The sequence below is a fragment of the Bubalus bubalis genome, chromosome 17 (genome assembly GCF_019923935.1).
Source record: "Bubalus bubalis isolate 160015118507 breed Murrah chromosome 17, NDDB_SH_1, whole genome shotgun sequence".
Classification (NCBI taxonomy): domain Eukaryota; kingdom Metazoa; phylum Chordata; class Mammalia; order Artiodactyla; family Bovidae; genus Bubalus; species Bubalus bubalis.
This window is the reverse complement of record NC_059173.1, coordinates 6604142-6616831: the sequence shown is the minus strand read 5'-3', so window position 1 is coordinate 6616831 and position 12690 is coordinate 6604142. Positions and strand designations below refer to the sequence as shown.

At 48.7% G+C, this 12690-nt stretch overlaps 1 protein-coding gene across 3 annotated transcripts in view; it reads left to right on the top strand.

Moving 5' to 3' along the window:
• The window catches only part of SEZ6L (seizure related 6 homolog like), a 203645-nt gene that overhangs the window by 168189 nt on the left and 22766 nt on the right, over positions 1–12690 (top strand). For all 3 annotated transcript variants that reach the window (XM_044930009.2, XM_006055589.4, XM_044930008.2), the window contains exons 10-12: positions 6500–6696; positions 11644–11838; positions 12155–12346. In XM_044930009.2, coding sequence (XP_044785944.1) covers positions 6500–6696; positions 11644–11838; positions 12155–12346 — 584 coding nt within the window. The remainder of the gene's footprint in view (positions 1–6499; positions 6697–11643; positions 11839–12154; positions 12347–12690) is intronic.

Below are 12690 nucleotides of genomic sequence, written 5' to 3'. Positions count from 1 at the left end.
TGTGGAGGCTATGATGAGGGTCCCTCGGGCTGGTTTTATCCTTTGTGAAGAGATAAAATACCCACATGATTCAGACCCCAAAGGCACAGAAGGGTCTGCTATGAAAGTCAGGTTTCCCACCCTTCCCCAGCAAACAGCCACCTCCATCGAGGCAAACACTATATCCGTTTCTTAAGCATCTTTTCCAGACTCTTAAAATATTTGCAAAATTGTAACAAATCTCATTCTACTAAAATAAAACCACCCAGACCAAGTAATCAGTTTAACACTGACTTTATCACATACTCTGTTATATGCCATCAGCAACAAGATGAAACGAATTTGTGACCAAGAAATGTAAAATGTTTAGGAGAAAAAATATTTTTTACATGGGGAGTCTGTAGAAAGAAGAAATATTCAAATGAACTCTAGTCATGACAGCATGTGAACCAAAGGCATATTGGGATGCAGGGAACAGTGAAACAAGGCTTCCTCATTCTGCAGGTTTTATTTGTAATTTTTAATTTGCATTTTCTGATATAAGACTGAACCTGAGCATACTTTTTCTTTCTTGTTTTTATTGAAGTGTTGTTGATTTACAGTGTTGTATGTGTTTCGGGCATACAGCAAGTTGATTCAGTTATAAGTGTTTTTTTCAGATTCTTTTCCCTTATAGATTATTGCAAAATATTGAATATAGTTCCCCATGCTATACAATAGGTCCTTGTCTGGGTACACTTTTGGGGCACGTCTGTCTTGGAATTTCATGGGATGTTGTATGAAACAGTGGTTCCTATCTTGGGCTTTCGCTCTGACAGACATAGGTTTGATCCAAGGTGTGGATCATATGTGACCACATATGTGACCTTGGGCAGATGGCTTCTCCTGGCTCACCTTCAGTTTCCTTCTCTGTGAGGAAATGGTAATACGTCTTAGCTTGTGGGGTTGCTGTTTGAATGGGTAATACTGAGCTGGTAGCGTTACTTAAATGCTAAGTGAAGTCTTGTCCCCAGACACTTTTCATGGTTGAATAAGATTCCATTGGGTGAATAGACCTTGTCTGCTTCTCTACTGAACTGTTGAGGGAAGGCATCCAGGTTTGTGTTTGGGAAGATTTACCTGACCGCTGCTGGGAGAGGGGTGGGAGCCAGGGAAGTACGGAGTCAGTAAGCCTTCAGATCGCCCCACAATCCAGCTGAAAGATGGAGAAAAGCCAATGGCAGAGACTAAGGAGAAAGAGATGGCTTGTTGTGTCGAAGGAGACGCAGAGGCTGCGATCTTCCGGCAAGAGCTCAAGACCCCTGCACCCAAGGAAAGCCTTTCCCTCTGACAGCTAAGGGGGGCTGGCGCAGGCGGGGGCTGGCCGTGGGGAGCTCTGTCTTCCCGTGGAATCCTCCCTGCGGGGGACCTGCTACACCCAATTCCAGTCAGATCAAACCCGCCTGCCTGCCAGCACCTCTCCATCTCCCATTGGCACTGGAGTCAAACTGACATCCTGATTTCTCGGCGCCTCCTCAGATTGTATCTAGCTGACATCTCTCTTCTATCCCCCGCTGAAAGCCCTGCTCTGCCCTGTGGCCAATCTGCCCGCCATTAAAAGCCTCTGCGTTTTCCTCTCGATTGCTGGGGGGTAGCCCAGCGGCAGAGACCCTGGATGAACTCAGTGTATCAAACACAGCTGAATAGGCAAGCAAAAACACAGGCTCATCTTTGGATCAGGAGGGAAAATCAATTACCAGCATTTGTGTATATCATTGGAACCAGCCTCTCAAAAAGATGGATCCAGAAGGACAGGGAAGCCTGGTGTGCTGCAGTCCACAGGGTCGCAAAGAGTCAGACACGACTGAGCGACTGAAGAAGAAGGATACAGGAGAGAGTACCTTTATTCTTTCTCCCACTGTCCTTCATGCACCTTCTCCATTGTTTTGCTTCTCTGGCTGAAAGCTTTGTTTTCATGGGTCTTCTGGTCACAACAAGTGTAGTTGAGTCTAATAATCATATAGCTCTAAAGATTATTTGTTGTAAAAGTTCACCCCTCCCTCTACAGGGCTTCTTGGGCTGGGAATTCTGCAATGAGAAAGGGGCTCTGGGCTGTTTCTCACAGGACAGCCAAATGTCACCACCCTGTTACACTATGGAAGGTATAGAGTGCTAATCTTTTTTCCTCGCTCTTATGGAGTGTATTTGATATTGGCAGAGAAGGCAATGGCACCCCACTCCAGTACTCTTGCCTGGAAAATCCCATGGACGGAGAAGCCTGGTGGGCTGCAGTCCATGGGGGTCGCTAAGAGTCAGACATGACTGAGCGACTTCACTTTCACTTTTCACTTTCATGCCTTGGAGAAGGAAATGGCAACCCACTCCAGTGTTCTTGCCTGGAGAATCCCAGGGACGGGGGAGCCTGGTAGGCTGCCCTCTATGGGGTCACACAGAATTGGACATGACTGAAGTGACTGAACAGCAGCAGCCTGGATGGTCTGGACCTTGCCCTCTGCTGGATTCTATTGCCCTTTCAGGGTGGGACCATTTTTAAGGAGATGCACAGGGGCTGCCTTCATCAGGGTTCACATCCAGACCTGGGAAACATCTCTGTTCTTGCCAGTGATGGGCGACTCACTCCCAGTACCTCCCCTTTCTTCCTTTGTTCTGCCCCCAGGAAGGCAGCAGCTCCAGGCTGATTTTTATCATTACTGTTTTCTTGGTAAGCATCAAAGTGGGGATTGTGATGGTGGTGGTGGTGATGATGGTCATGATGGTGATGATGGTGGTTATGATAATGATGATGGTGGTGGTGTTGATGGTACTGATGGTGATGATGGTGGTGGTGGTGATGATGGTGCTGATGGTGGTGATGGTGGTGGTGTTGATGATGGTCATGGTGGTGATGATGGTGCTGGTGTTGATGATGGTCATGATGGTGATGATGGTGGTTATGATAATGATGATGGTGGTGGTGGTGATGATGGTGGTGGTGTTGATGATGGTGGTGGTGTTGATGATGGTCATGATGGTGGTGGTGTTGATGATGGTGGTGGTAGTGATGGTAATGATGGTGATGATGGTGGTGGTGGTGATGATGGTACTGATGGTGATGATGGTGGTAGTGGTGATGATGGTGGTGGTAGTGATGGTAATGATGGTGATGATGGTGGTGGTGGTGATGATGGTACTGATGGTGATGGTGGTGGTGTTGATGATGGTCATGATGGTGATGGTGGTGGTGTTGATGATGGTCATGATGGTGATGGTGGTGGTGTTGATGATGGTCATGATGGTGATGATGGTGGTGTTGATGATGGTCATGATGGTGATGGTGGTGGTGTTGATGATGGTCATGATGGTGATGATGGTGGTGTTGATGATGGTCATGATGGTGATGATGGTGGTGTTGATGATGGTCATGGTGGTGATGGTAGTGGTGGTGTTGATGGTCATGATGGTGATGATGGTGGTGGTGTTGATGGTCATGATGGTGATGATGGTGGTGGTGTTGATGGTCATGATGGTGATGATGGTGGTGGTGGTGATGATGGTCATGGTGGTGATGATGGTGGTGGTGGTGATGATGGTCATGATGGTGGTGATGATAATGGTGGTGGTAGTGATGGTAATGATGGTGTTGGTGGTGGTGATGATCGGGATGGTGGTGGTGGTGGTGATAATGGTGGTAGTGGTTTTGATGATGGTGATGATGGTGGTGGTGATGATTATAATGGTCGTGATGATAATGATGATGATTTTTGCAGTGGTGGTGATGGTAGTGGTGGTGTTGATGTTGATGATGGTGTTGATGATGGTTGTGGTCATGATGGTGTTGATGGTGATGATAATGGTTGTGGTGGTGTTGGTGATGATGATGGTGGTGGTGAGGATGGGGATGGTGATGATGCCCATAATAACATTACAACATGACATAACATTCTGCCCAGGTGCTATCAGTGAACCTAGAATCTGATCCCAGATCTCCTGCATCCCTTACATCACTCTGAAAGCCCATGACATAGACTGGAAATGGTAAGCCCAATTCATAGGCAAGGAACTTCAGAAAAACCACACACCCTCCATCAAAGTGTCGAAAGAGGAATCAAACCAGACCTTTCTGATTCCCAAGGCTGTGGGCTCTTCTCAGAGCACTGTTCCTTCCTATTTTAGAAAGAACAGACAGTTGCTCTTGGGTTTTCAAATGAAAGGTGTTTGCATCCTAAAAGATGCTTCTGCTGCACTGAGATCATTGAAATGAATGATAGAATAAAGTGAAGTCATGCATATCTGCAAACCACTGTTGCAGCAAATTGGCTGTGAAGTCGGCTTATGGAACAAATGTCTCCACTCAGCTGCGTTTCATACTGGCCTGCTCCAGCGCTTTCACGAGCCATTGATGTTTCATGGTACTTAGAGTTAAGAGGCTCTTCCATAGTCCAAAGGCTGACATTAACCCTACTATTTCTGTTGCCAAATAGACTCTCCGGCAGGCTCTTTCATAGCGTAGCATCTACTGGGCACCTTCTGTATGCAGAAGAAGGTAGTGACTCCAGAATGTCAACGTAATAGGGGTTTAGAGGTTGTCATCTAGTTGGAAACTGGCAGGGGATAGGCAGAGTCTGGGAGCTTAGTCTTAAAGCCCTGTGTGCAAAGCAAGTGCAGACCTTTTTTTCAGGAGAGGATATTCTGAGGAGTGGTGCAGGGGAAGCTGATGGAAGGTGTGGGGGCAGTTGGAATCTCCCGAAGCCACTCTTTGGAGCAACTAGACATGAGGGATGGAGGATGATGCGCATCCCCTGCCTGCTGGAAGCAGACCTTCAGCAGCGGGCCTTGTGTTTGTGTTGCTTGTTCTTACTCCTCGAAGCACCACCATGCGCAGTTTTCTTATCTCCTCCCCGCTCCCAGAGTGGCAGCAAACACTGCCCTTGGGCGTTGGATGAAGCTTGGTGGGGGGGAGGCGTCATCAATCCGCATCAGTTCCCAGAACTTCACTGAAGGCCGTTTCCCGGAATGCCTCTCCTCTGGCAGTGAGTTGGTCTGTCAGGATGCTCCTGTTTAATATCCTTTCGTGTCTTCCATCCCCTGCAAGGTGACACCCAGGGGACCTAAACTTGGCTCTCTAAATCCTCCGTGGCCTAGTCTCCATTCCCACGTCTGTTCCTGAAGCTGGGCACAGGGGCCGCCAGGTGTGCCCCTTCGGGAGCCGTGGCCCTTCTCCCTTCCTCCCTCTGCCGCGGGCACTGCCCTCTCTGCCTCTCCTGCACGCCTGCCTTGTGGTCCCCTTCTCTTTCTTTCGGGTCCTGAGCAAGTGCCACCTCCTCCAGGGAGGCTTCCGTGCTGCACCCCGTCTGCGTTAGACTCCCTTCTCTGCACTTATGATGGTAACTCCTGCCGCAATCCCTGGCTTTCTAGTCTGAACAGACCACTGCTCTGCGGCTCCTCCTGTCTTCTGAGCGCCACACAGCGCCTGCCACATGCTGCGTGCATGCTAAGTTGCTCCAATTGTGTCTGACTCTGTGTGACCCCCACGGACTGTAGCCCACCAGTCTCCTCTGTCCATAGGATTCTCCAGGCAAGAATACTAGAGTGGTCCACCATGCTGTCCTCCAGGGATCAAAACCGTGTCTCTTAGATCTCCTGCACTGGCAGGCAGGTTCTTTACCACTGGTGCCACCTGGGAAGCCCTAACATGTAGTAAATGCTTGGAAATATTAGGGAGGGGACACAAGGAAAGGAGGGGACACAATCAGGGCTGCCTTGATTGATACAGCCAAAGCTGAATTATCTGGCGTCCCTACAATCAGAGATCAGTTTTGTCCAGCACGCCTGCCATAGCCCTGGTTTCTGGGCCTTACTGAAGTACTTCCCAGATTGTTAACTGTCTTTCATTAGCGGACTGTCCTGTGTTTGGGTCTTTAAAAGTGTGTCGTCCCTTGCCGCTCTGAATAGTGATGGCAGGTTGGAGCATCTTCCATGAATCTTTTGTCTTTCTCCACCCCACCCGCGGTCCCATCCGCTAAACATAATAGATAACCTGGCTGATTTTGAGGCATTTGCCACATAATAAGTGGAAAGATCATTTCACTTTATATGAGGAGGCAAGTTATAATTAGCAAGCAGTCAGCTTGTTCTGCGTCAGAGAAAAATGGAAGACCCATGTCACACCGCCAGCAGGTGGCTCGGGGCCAGCACTCGTTTCCCCCAGGGAAGGGTTGTTAATGACGGGGGTATCGAAGGCAAGCCTACTGGCTCTGCAGCACTTGGCCCTGCGGTGACCTCTCGGCAGGAATGGTCATTTCATGAATGAGTCTTCAAAAGCCCAGTCCATGCACAGATCCATTCCTGCGTGCAGGAAGGACCAGCATGGGCCATTTACAGGTTCAGCCTGTGGCTCCCTCACCCCCCACTTCTTAGCTTGGGCCCTGACCACATAGTGTATCTCGAGAAAACGAGTGCTGCCTGAAAAAAAATAATAGTCTTATTGAATGCCTGTAACTTGGCTTCTCAAGACCCCCTCCTCTTCTCTCTGTCCCCCAAGCCTGAACCTCAGCAACAGTGACATCCTGACCATCTACGACGGTGACGAGGTCATGCCCCACATCTTGGGACAGTACCTGGGAAACAGCGGCCCCCAGAAGCTGTACTCGTCCACGCCGGACCTAACCATCCAGTTCCACTCGGACCCCGCCGGCCTCATCTTTGGGAAAGGCCAGGGATTCATCATGAACTACATCGGTAAGTGTTTCAGCCAGTTACTGTCTGTCTGTGTGTTTAGATGCAAGCCAAGACCATTCCCTCTAGATGTGTCTTTTGGGGCGTGTGGTGCTATCTGAGTTTTTTTAATATATTGGCACAGGAAATACACATTGTCTTTTCATTTTTTTAGGAGGTGGGCTCTCCAGTCGGAAGGACCAGGGTTCGAGTCCTAACACTGTAATCAATGGCTGTGTGACCTTGGGCAAGTCACTTAACCTCTCTGAGCCTCCTTCTTATCATCTGTAAAATGGAAATAGTGATGCCTCTTCCACGGGGTTGACGCCAGGACTTAGTAGATCATGACTTTAACACGTTATTGACCTGGAGATTTTTGCAGGAACTTAACTCCTCCTGTGGCCATAGTACGTCTCCAGTCAGTAGTCTTGCCTGAACAAGACTCCATGTCTTTGCTTCTTCCCACTGGCTTGAAGATTTGCCCATATCCAGCCGATGCAAAGTGTTCTCTTTGTACCTTCTCTGGCCTCCAGAATACAAGCCACTTCCCTGACCACTGGCTGTCTTAAGGAGCTTCATGCGTCTGAGAATAAGTCCCTTGCATTTGTTTGGTTTTGTTTGCTTGTTGGTGGTGGTGTTGAGGCAGGGAATATGACTTCATTTGGGAAGCTGGCAGACAGAGAAGATGGCAGAATAATGTCTCAAAATAGCCCTCTTGGTCCCCTGCTTTTTATTTCCAGCTGGTGGACACTCCCCATCCCTTCCCTGCTCGGCATGCATCTCTCAGAAAAGCAATCACAAGTATCTGTCTTCTTTGTTATGTGTCTCAGGGGCCTTTTTACCCTTGATTGCAGTGCTGAGTACTTCAGAGTGTTATTGCTGCCACTTTCCATGCCTTCTTTACCGGCCAATGCCCTGGGCAGAGGCTTTCCAGGCCAGGTGCCCTCTGGAGTCAGCTGCCTTTGGGGGGAGAGTTTCTGGTGACTCAGCTTCAATCCATCTCCTTAGACCTTTCTTCCCCACCTCCCTCCCTCCTGGAAGATGAGGTCATAGGTTTTGCTCATTTGTCTCCTCTGGTAGCCGGGTCAGTCTTCCAAAATTGCATTCAGCTTGATGACGGAAATCTGACTCTCTCCAAGGCTGCCCAAGGTTGACCAGAAAGCCCGGCCAGTGTTCACTTTGGCACTGTCTTGAAGAGGAGGTGTTCTTGTTAACTGATGCCAAAAAACTCAGATTCGTGTGACAATTCGAAACTGGCCAGCACTATTATGTGTATTATTTTATTTCATCTTCAAATCCATTGTCTCTGTTTCCAGAGAGTTTGGTTCACAAACTTTCATGCCAGGCCCTGTGCAAGGCATCAGGATACAGGAACAAATAGAATTCTCTCCCTGCCCTTGAGCCAGTTAGTAAAAATGGGAGAAAGAGTCCCATTAGCAGACAATAGCAGGACCATATCCTGATGAGCACAGGATTCCAGCAAGTGCTTCCCCGGGGTGCACAGCCTGGCTCGTACAGGTAACACAAAAAGAGAGAACAGTTCCGGTTTTTCTTATTTCTGTTAAAGAAATACATAGCTAATTTCTGTATTTAATTTTTTTTAAGTTTTTTTTTTTTTTTGGCTATGCTGGGTCTTCATTGCTGCAAATGGGCTTTTCTCTAGGTGTGGCTACTAGAGAGGCTACTTTCTAACTGCGGGGTGCAGGCTTCTTGTTGGGGCCTCTTCTCTCACTGCAGAGCATGGCCTCTAACTGTACCACTTCAGGAGTTGTGGCACACAGGCTCAGTTGCTCCACGACGTGTGGGATCTTCCCAGACCAGGGATCAAACTGGGGTCCCCTGCATTACAAGGTGGATTCTCAACCACTGGACCACCGAGGAAGCCTTGTATTTAATTTTGATGTCAATCAATTGCTCATCACTACCTGGCCTGAAGACCATGTTGATTTCAGAGGAAGCCAGGTCTGAAGTCAGTGGAAAAGGGTGCCATGATTGACTAGTGATGTCTGTCACGGGCACGGGAGAGGTGTTTGCTACACTGGGTCTAGATTTAACCAGATGTAGATGCAACTCCTGTCCAGTAGAGGGGTCCAACAGGAGGGTTGGGGGTTTCTCTTGTCATCTAGAGAATTCTGAAGCTCCTAGACTGATCTCAAGGCCTGACCCCAGCTCTGCAAGGTGGCCAAGGCTTATCTGCCCTGGATGCTGTCAGAACAGTCCATGGGAATCCTGAACCTACATGGTTCTGACTTCCCATTATTCTTCTCTGCACAGACAGAAGCAAAGACCCAGTCTCCTCATTGCTTCTTATGTTTTGCTATTGTCTGCGGCCAAGCATATGGGAGGGAAGGGACTTAAAAAGCAGAGATGAGTAAGCAGTGTTTTGCAAAGAGTTATTGGTCACTTGTGTGTTTATTCCTCTAATCTCAGGATAATAAATAAGCTCCATATTGTGAGTTAGCTCCAATCAAATGACTGTGGCTCCCTGGAGTGTTGTGTGGAAAAGGATTGGAAGGTTTCAGCTTGACTCAAAGAAAGAAGTTGCTGTGATTGATTAGTGATGTCTGCTATGAGCATAAGACTGGGAAGTGGTGGCATGTACTCAATACATATTTTGCCAAAAATTGGACCATCGTGCTGATCTTGACCATGAAAATGGAACCATGACTTCAGATCCCTAAATCCTGGCGCCTGCCACATGGTAGGCACTCAGGTCTTAGTCAAAACAAATCACTGACTCCATATGTCTCATATTAGTGTTATTCTGGTATCCTACACATTAATTAGTTTCCACCTTACCTCTAGGGATAGTCAGGGTCATGATTCTTGTCTCCACTCTATGATTGAGGACAGTGAGGCTCAGAGATATTTACTGACATGACAGGCGCCACACAGCTTCTAAAAAATGAACGATAACAACAAAAAATTAGAAGGGAAGTTATCGGACTCCTAGGCAAGTTTGGCAAAGTTAACAGAGTTTCATCAGATCATGCCAGAACCTTCACCTGGGATGTTTGGTGAACATGTAGATTCCTGAAGCAGGGTCTCCAGGGGGGTCTCCTGAATCTGAAACTGAAGAAGAGAAGGTTGCGTGACTGGGCCAAGGCCACCCAGTTAGTGGACGGTGGGGCCACACTTTGAGCCAAGGCTCTGCTGCCTGGTGGCAGCGCCGAGCAATGGCAAACGTGATGAGTGCCCCGGAGGAGACGGGAGGTCCTATGGAAATGAGTAGTCGTGTCGGCTTACTGAAAAGGCACACACATATATGGAATCTAGAAGGAAGGTACTGATGAAACAATTCACATGGCAGGAGCAGACATGCAGATGTAGAGAACAGACATGTGGACACGTTGGGGCAGGAGAGTAGTGATCTGTTGGGACGGGTGGAGTGAGTAGCGCTGAGTGAAATAGACAGCTAGTGGGAAGCTGCCGTCTAGCACGGGAGCTCCACTCATGCTCAATGACAGCCTAGAGGGCCGGGAGGGGGGCGGGAGGGAGGCTCTCGAGGGACGGGATATATATGTGTGCATATAGCTGATTCACGCTGTTGTACAGCAGAAACTAACATGACATTGTCAAGCAATTGTACTCTAATTAAAGTATAAATATTTAAAAAAAAAAAGAAGATGCAAAAAAATAAGTCAGGCAAGCAAATCATTCTGTCTCAAAACTCTTGGCACAAGGCAGACCGCAGATTCCGTCTTTGCCCCCATTTCTCCTCTTTCATCCAGAGCCTGAGCTGTTGCAGCTGTGTCCCAAATCCAGGGCTTGGCTGATTTTTCAAAGGCCTAAAAATAGAGGCTTCTGCTCCCCACCAGGCAATTCTAGAAGCCGTTTCCCGCTCCCCTCCTTCTCGCAGACACCCAGGAGATCTCCTTCCCTCAAATAAAATCATGATGAAATCCCGGGGAAAAACCATTGCTTGTTTCTCAGAATGACTTTCCCGCAGACAGAGGAGGTGCTTTGCTTCCCCCAGAAGCACAGAAGAGCCACAAATTAATTATATGGTGTAATTAGCTCTTGTCTCAAAATCTGTGCAGTGGGCACTCTGAAGCGAGAGTCGTAGTGGTGGGCTTTGGATTGCTACCTTAGTAACAAAGGTTGGCAGGAGGAAAACAGAGTTATTCTGGAGGAAGACTCTGTGATGATAAGCTGTGTGTAGCATTTTCTGGAGTGTGGTTACTGTTCACTGATGGCAGGCAATGGGATCTGAAGAATGCAACCAATAGTTATTCTATCTTAATAGTTACATGTTTGTCTCAATCTGCAGTACAAAAAGTGTATGTGACTAATCCATCAAGCCCATAGCTCTATGGACATTTCTTAGGACAAGGTTGAGGCCATGTGCATATATGCATGCTTAGTCATGTCCGACTGTTGTGATCCTGTGAACTGTAGCCCACCAGGCTCCTCTGTCCATGGGATTTCCCAGGCAAGAATTTTGGAGTGGGTTGCCATTTCCTTCTCCAGGGCATCTTCCCAACCCCGGGATGGAACCTGTGTCTCCTGTGTTGGCAGACGGATTCTTTACCACTGAGCCACCTGGGAAGCCCAAGGCTGAGGACAGGAGCAACCTACTGCTGTGTAACAGATGACTCCCCATGCCCAAATTAGCCATAAACGCTTACTGTCTCACAGTTGCTGTGAGTCAAGAGTTGAGGAGCTCACACTGAGTGGTCTTGAGTTGGGATCTCTTATGAGGTTGTGGTCAGGATGCCAGCTGGAGCTGCCGTCATCCGACGGCTTGACTGGGGCCGGAGGTCACACATCCACAGTGGGAAGAGGTCATCGTAAAAGCCCCCTCTAGAAGAATTCCTGCAGGTTAAGAGTTCCTGCCAGGTTTCAGAAGTTGTATTGCTTATTTCCAGAGGCTTCCTCATCTTCTATTTGCTCTTCCCTCTGACATTCATAAAACAAACCCCCAATAGAGAGGCCACCTTCGCTTCTAAGGATGACATTTTTCTTTTAAAGAGGTGTCGAGGAACGACTCCTGCTCTGATTTGCCCGAGATCCAGAACGGCTGGAAAACCACTTCCCATACGGAGCTCGTGAGGGGGGCCCGAATCACCTACCAGTGTGACCCCGGCTACGACATCGTGGGGAGTGACACCCTCACCTGCCAATGGGACCTCAGCTGGAGCAGCGACCCCCCATTCTGTGAGAAAAGTAAGAGCCGTCTTGGCTTTTTTCCCTTTAGGTCATCAGACCGTAAATCCCTCCATTACAAATACCATTAGGTGCAGTGTGCAACCTTGCATCCAGGTCCTCGGACCCTGGTACAAACATTTCTCGGGGGCGCCAATTCTTAAAAGCGAAATTAAAATCAAGTGTCTTTTGTCCTGGCCTATTCTCCAGCCACATGCATTGTCTTTCAAATGAGGAAAAAAACTAAGTGGGGAAGTGTTCCAGATCATTCTGTAGTTCTCAGCAAACCGATGGTCGTGCGGCCCTAACGCCGCCTGGTCTGATCTGTCTCGCACAGTCATGTACTGCACCGACCCCGGGGAAGTGGACCACTCGACCCGCTTGATTTCTGACCCCGTGCTGCTGGTGGGCACCACCATCCAGTACACCTGCAACCCAGGCTTCGTGCTGGAGGGGAGCTCCCTCCTGACCTGCTACAGCCGCGAGACCGGCACCCCCATCTGGACCTCGCGCCTGCCCCACTGTGTTTGTGAGTCCTCCGCACTGACTTGAGCCCCCGGGGGACCCCGCCGGGAGGGCTGGCTTCCTTTTCTTACCGGTGGAGGGCTGGGCTGTGAGGAGGCAGCACCCACTGCTGGGAGCATGTATTATGATTATGACCTATGACCAAGCCCACAGGTTTGAGGGTGCTGCTACTCCAACATTTATGGTAAACGTTATCATATGGTTAAGATTTATAGTGAGTTATCAGGCACTGTGCTGAGTCTGCCTGCAATGCAGGAGACCCTGGTTCAATCCCTGGTTCTGGAAGATCCCCTGAGAAAGGAATGGCAACCCACTCCAGTATTCTTGCCTGGAGAATTCCATGGACAG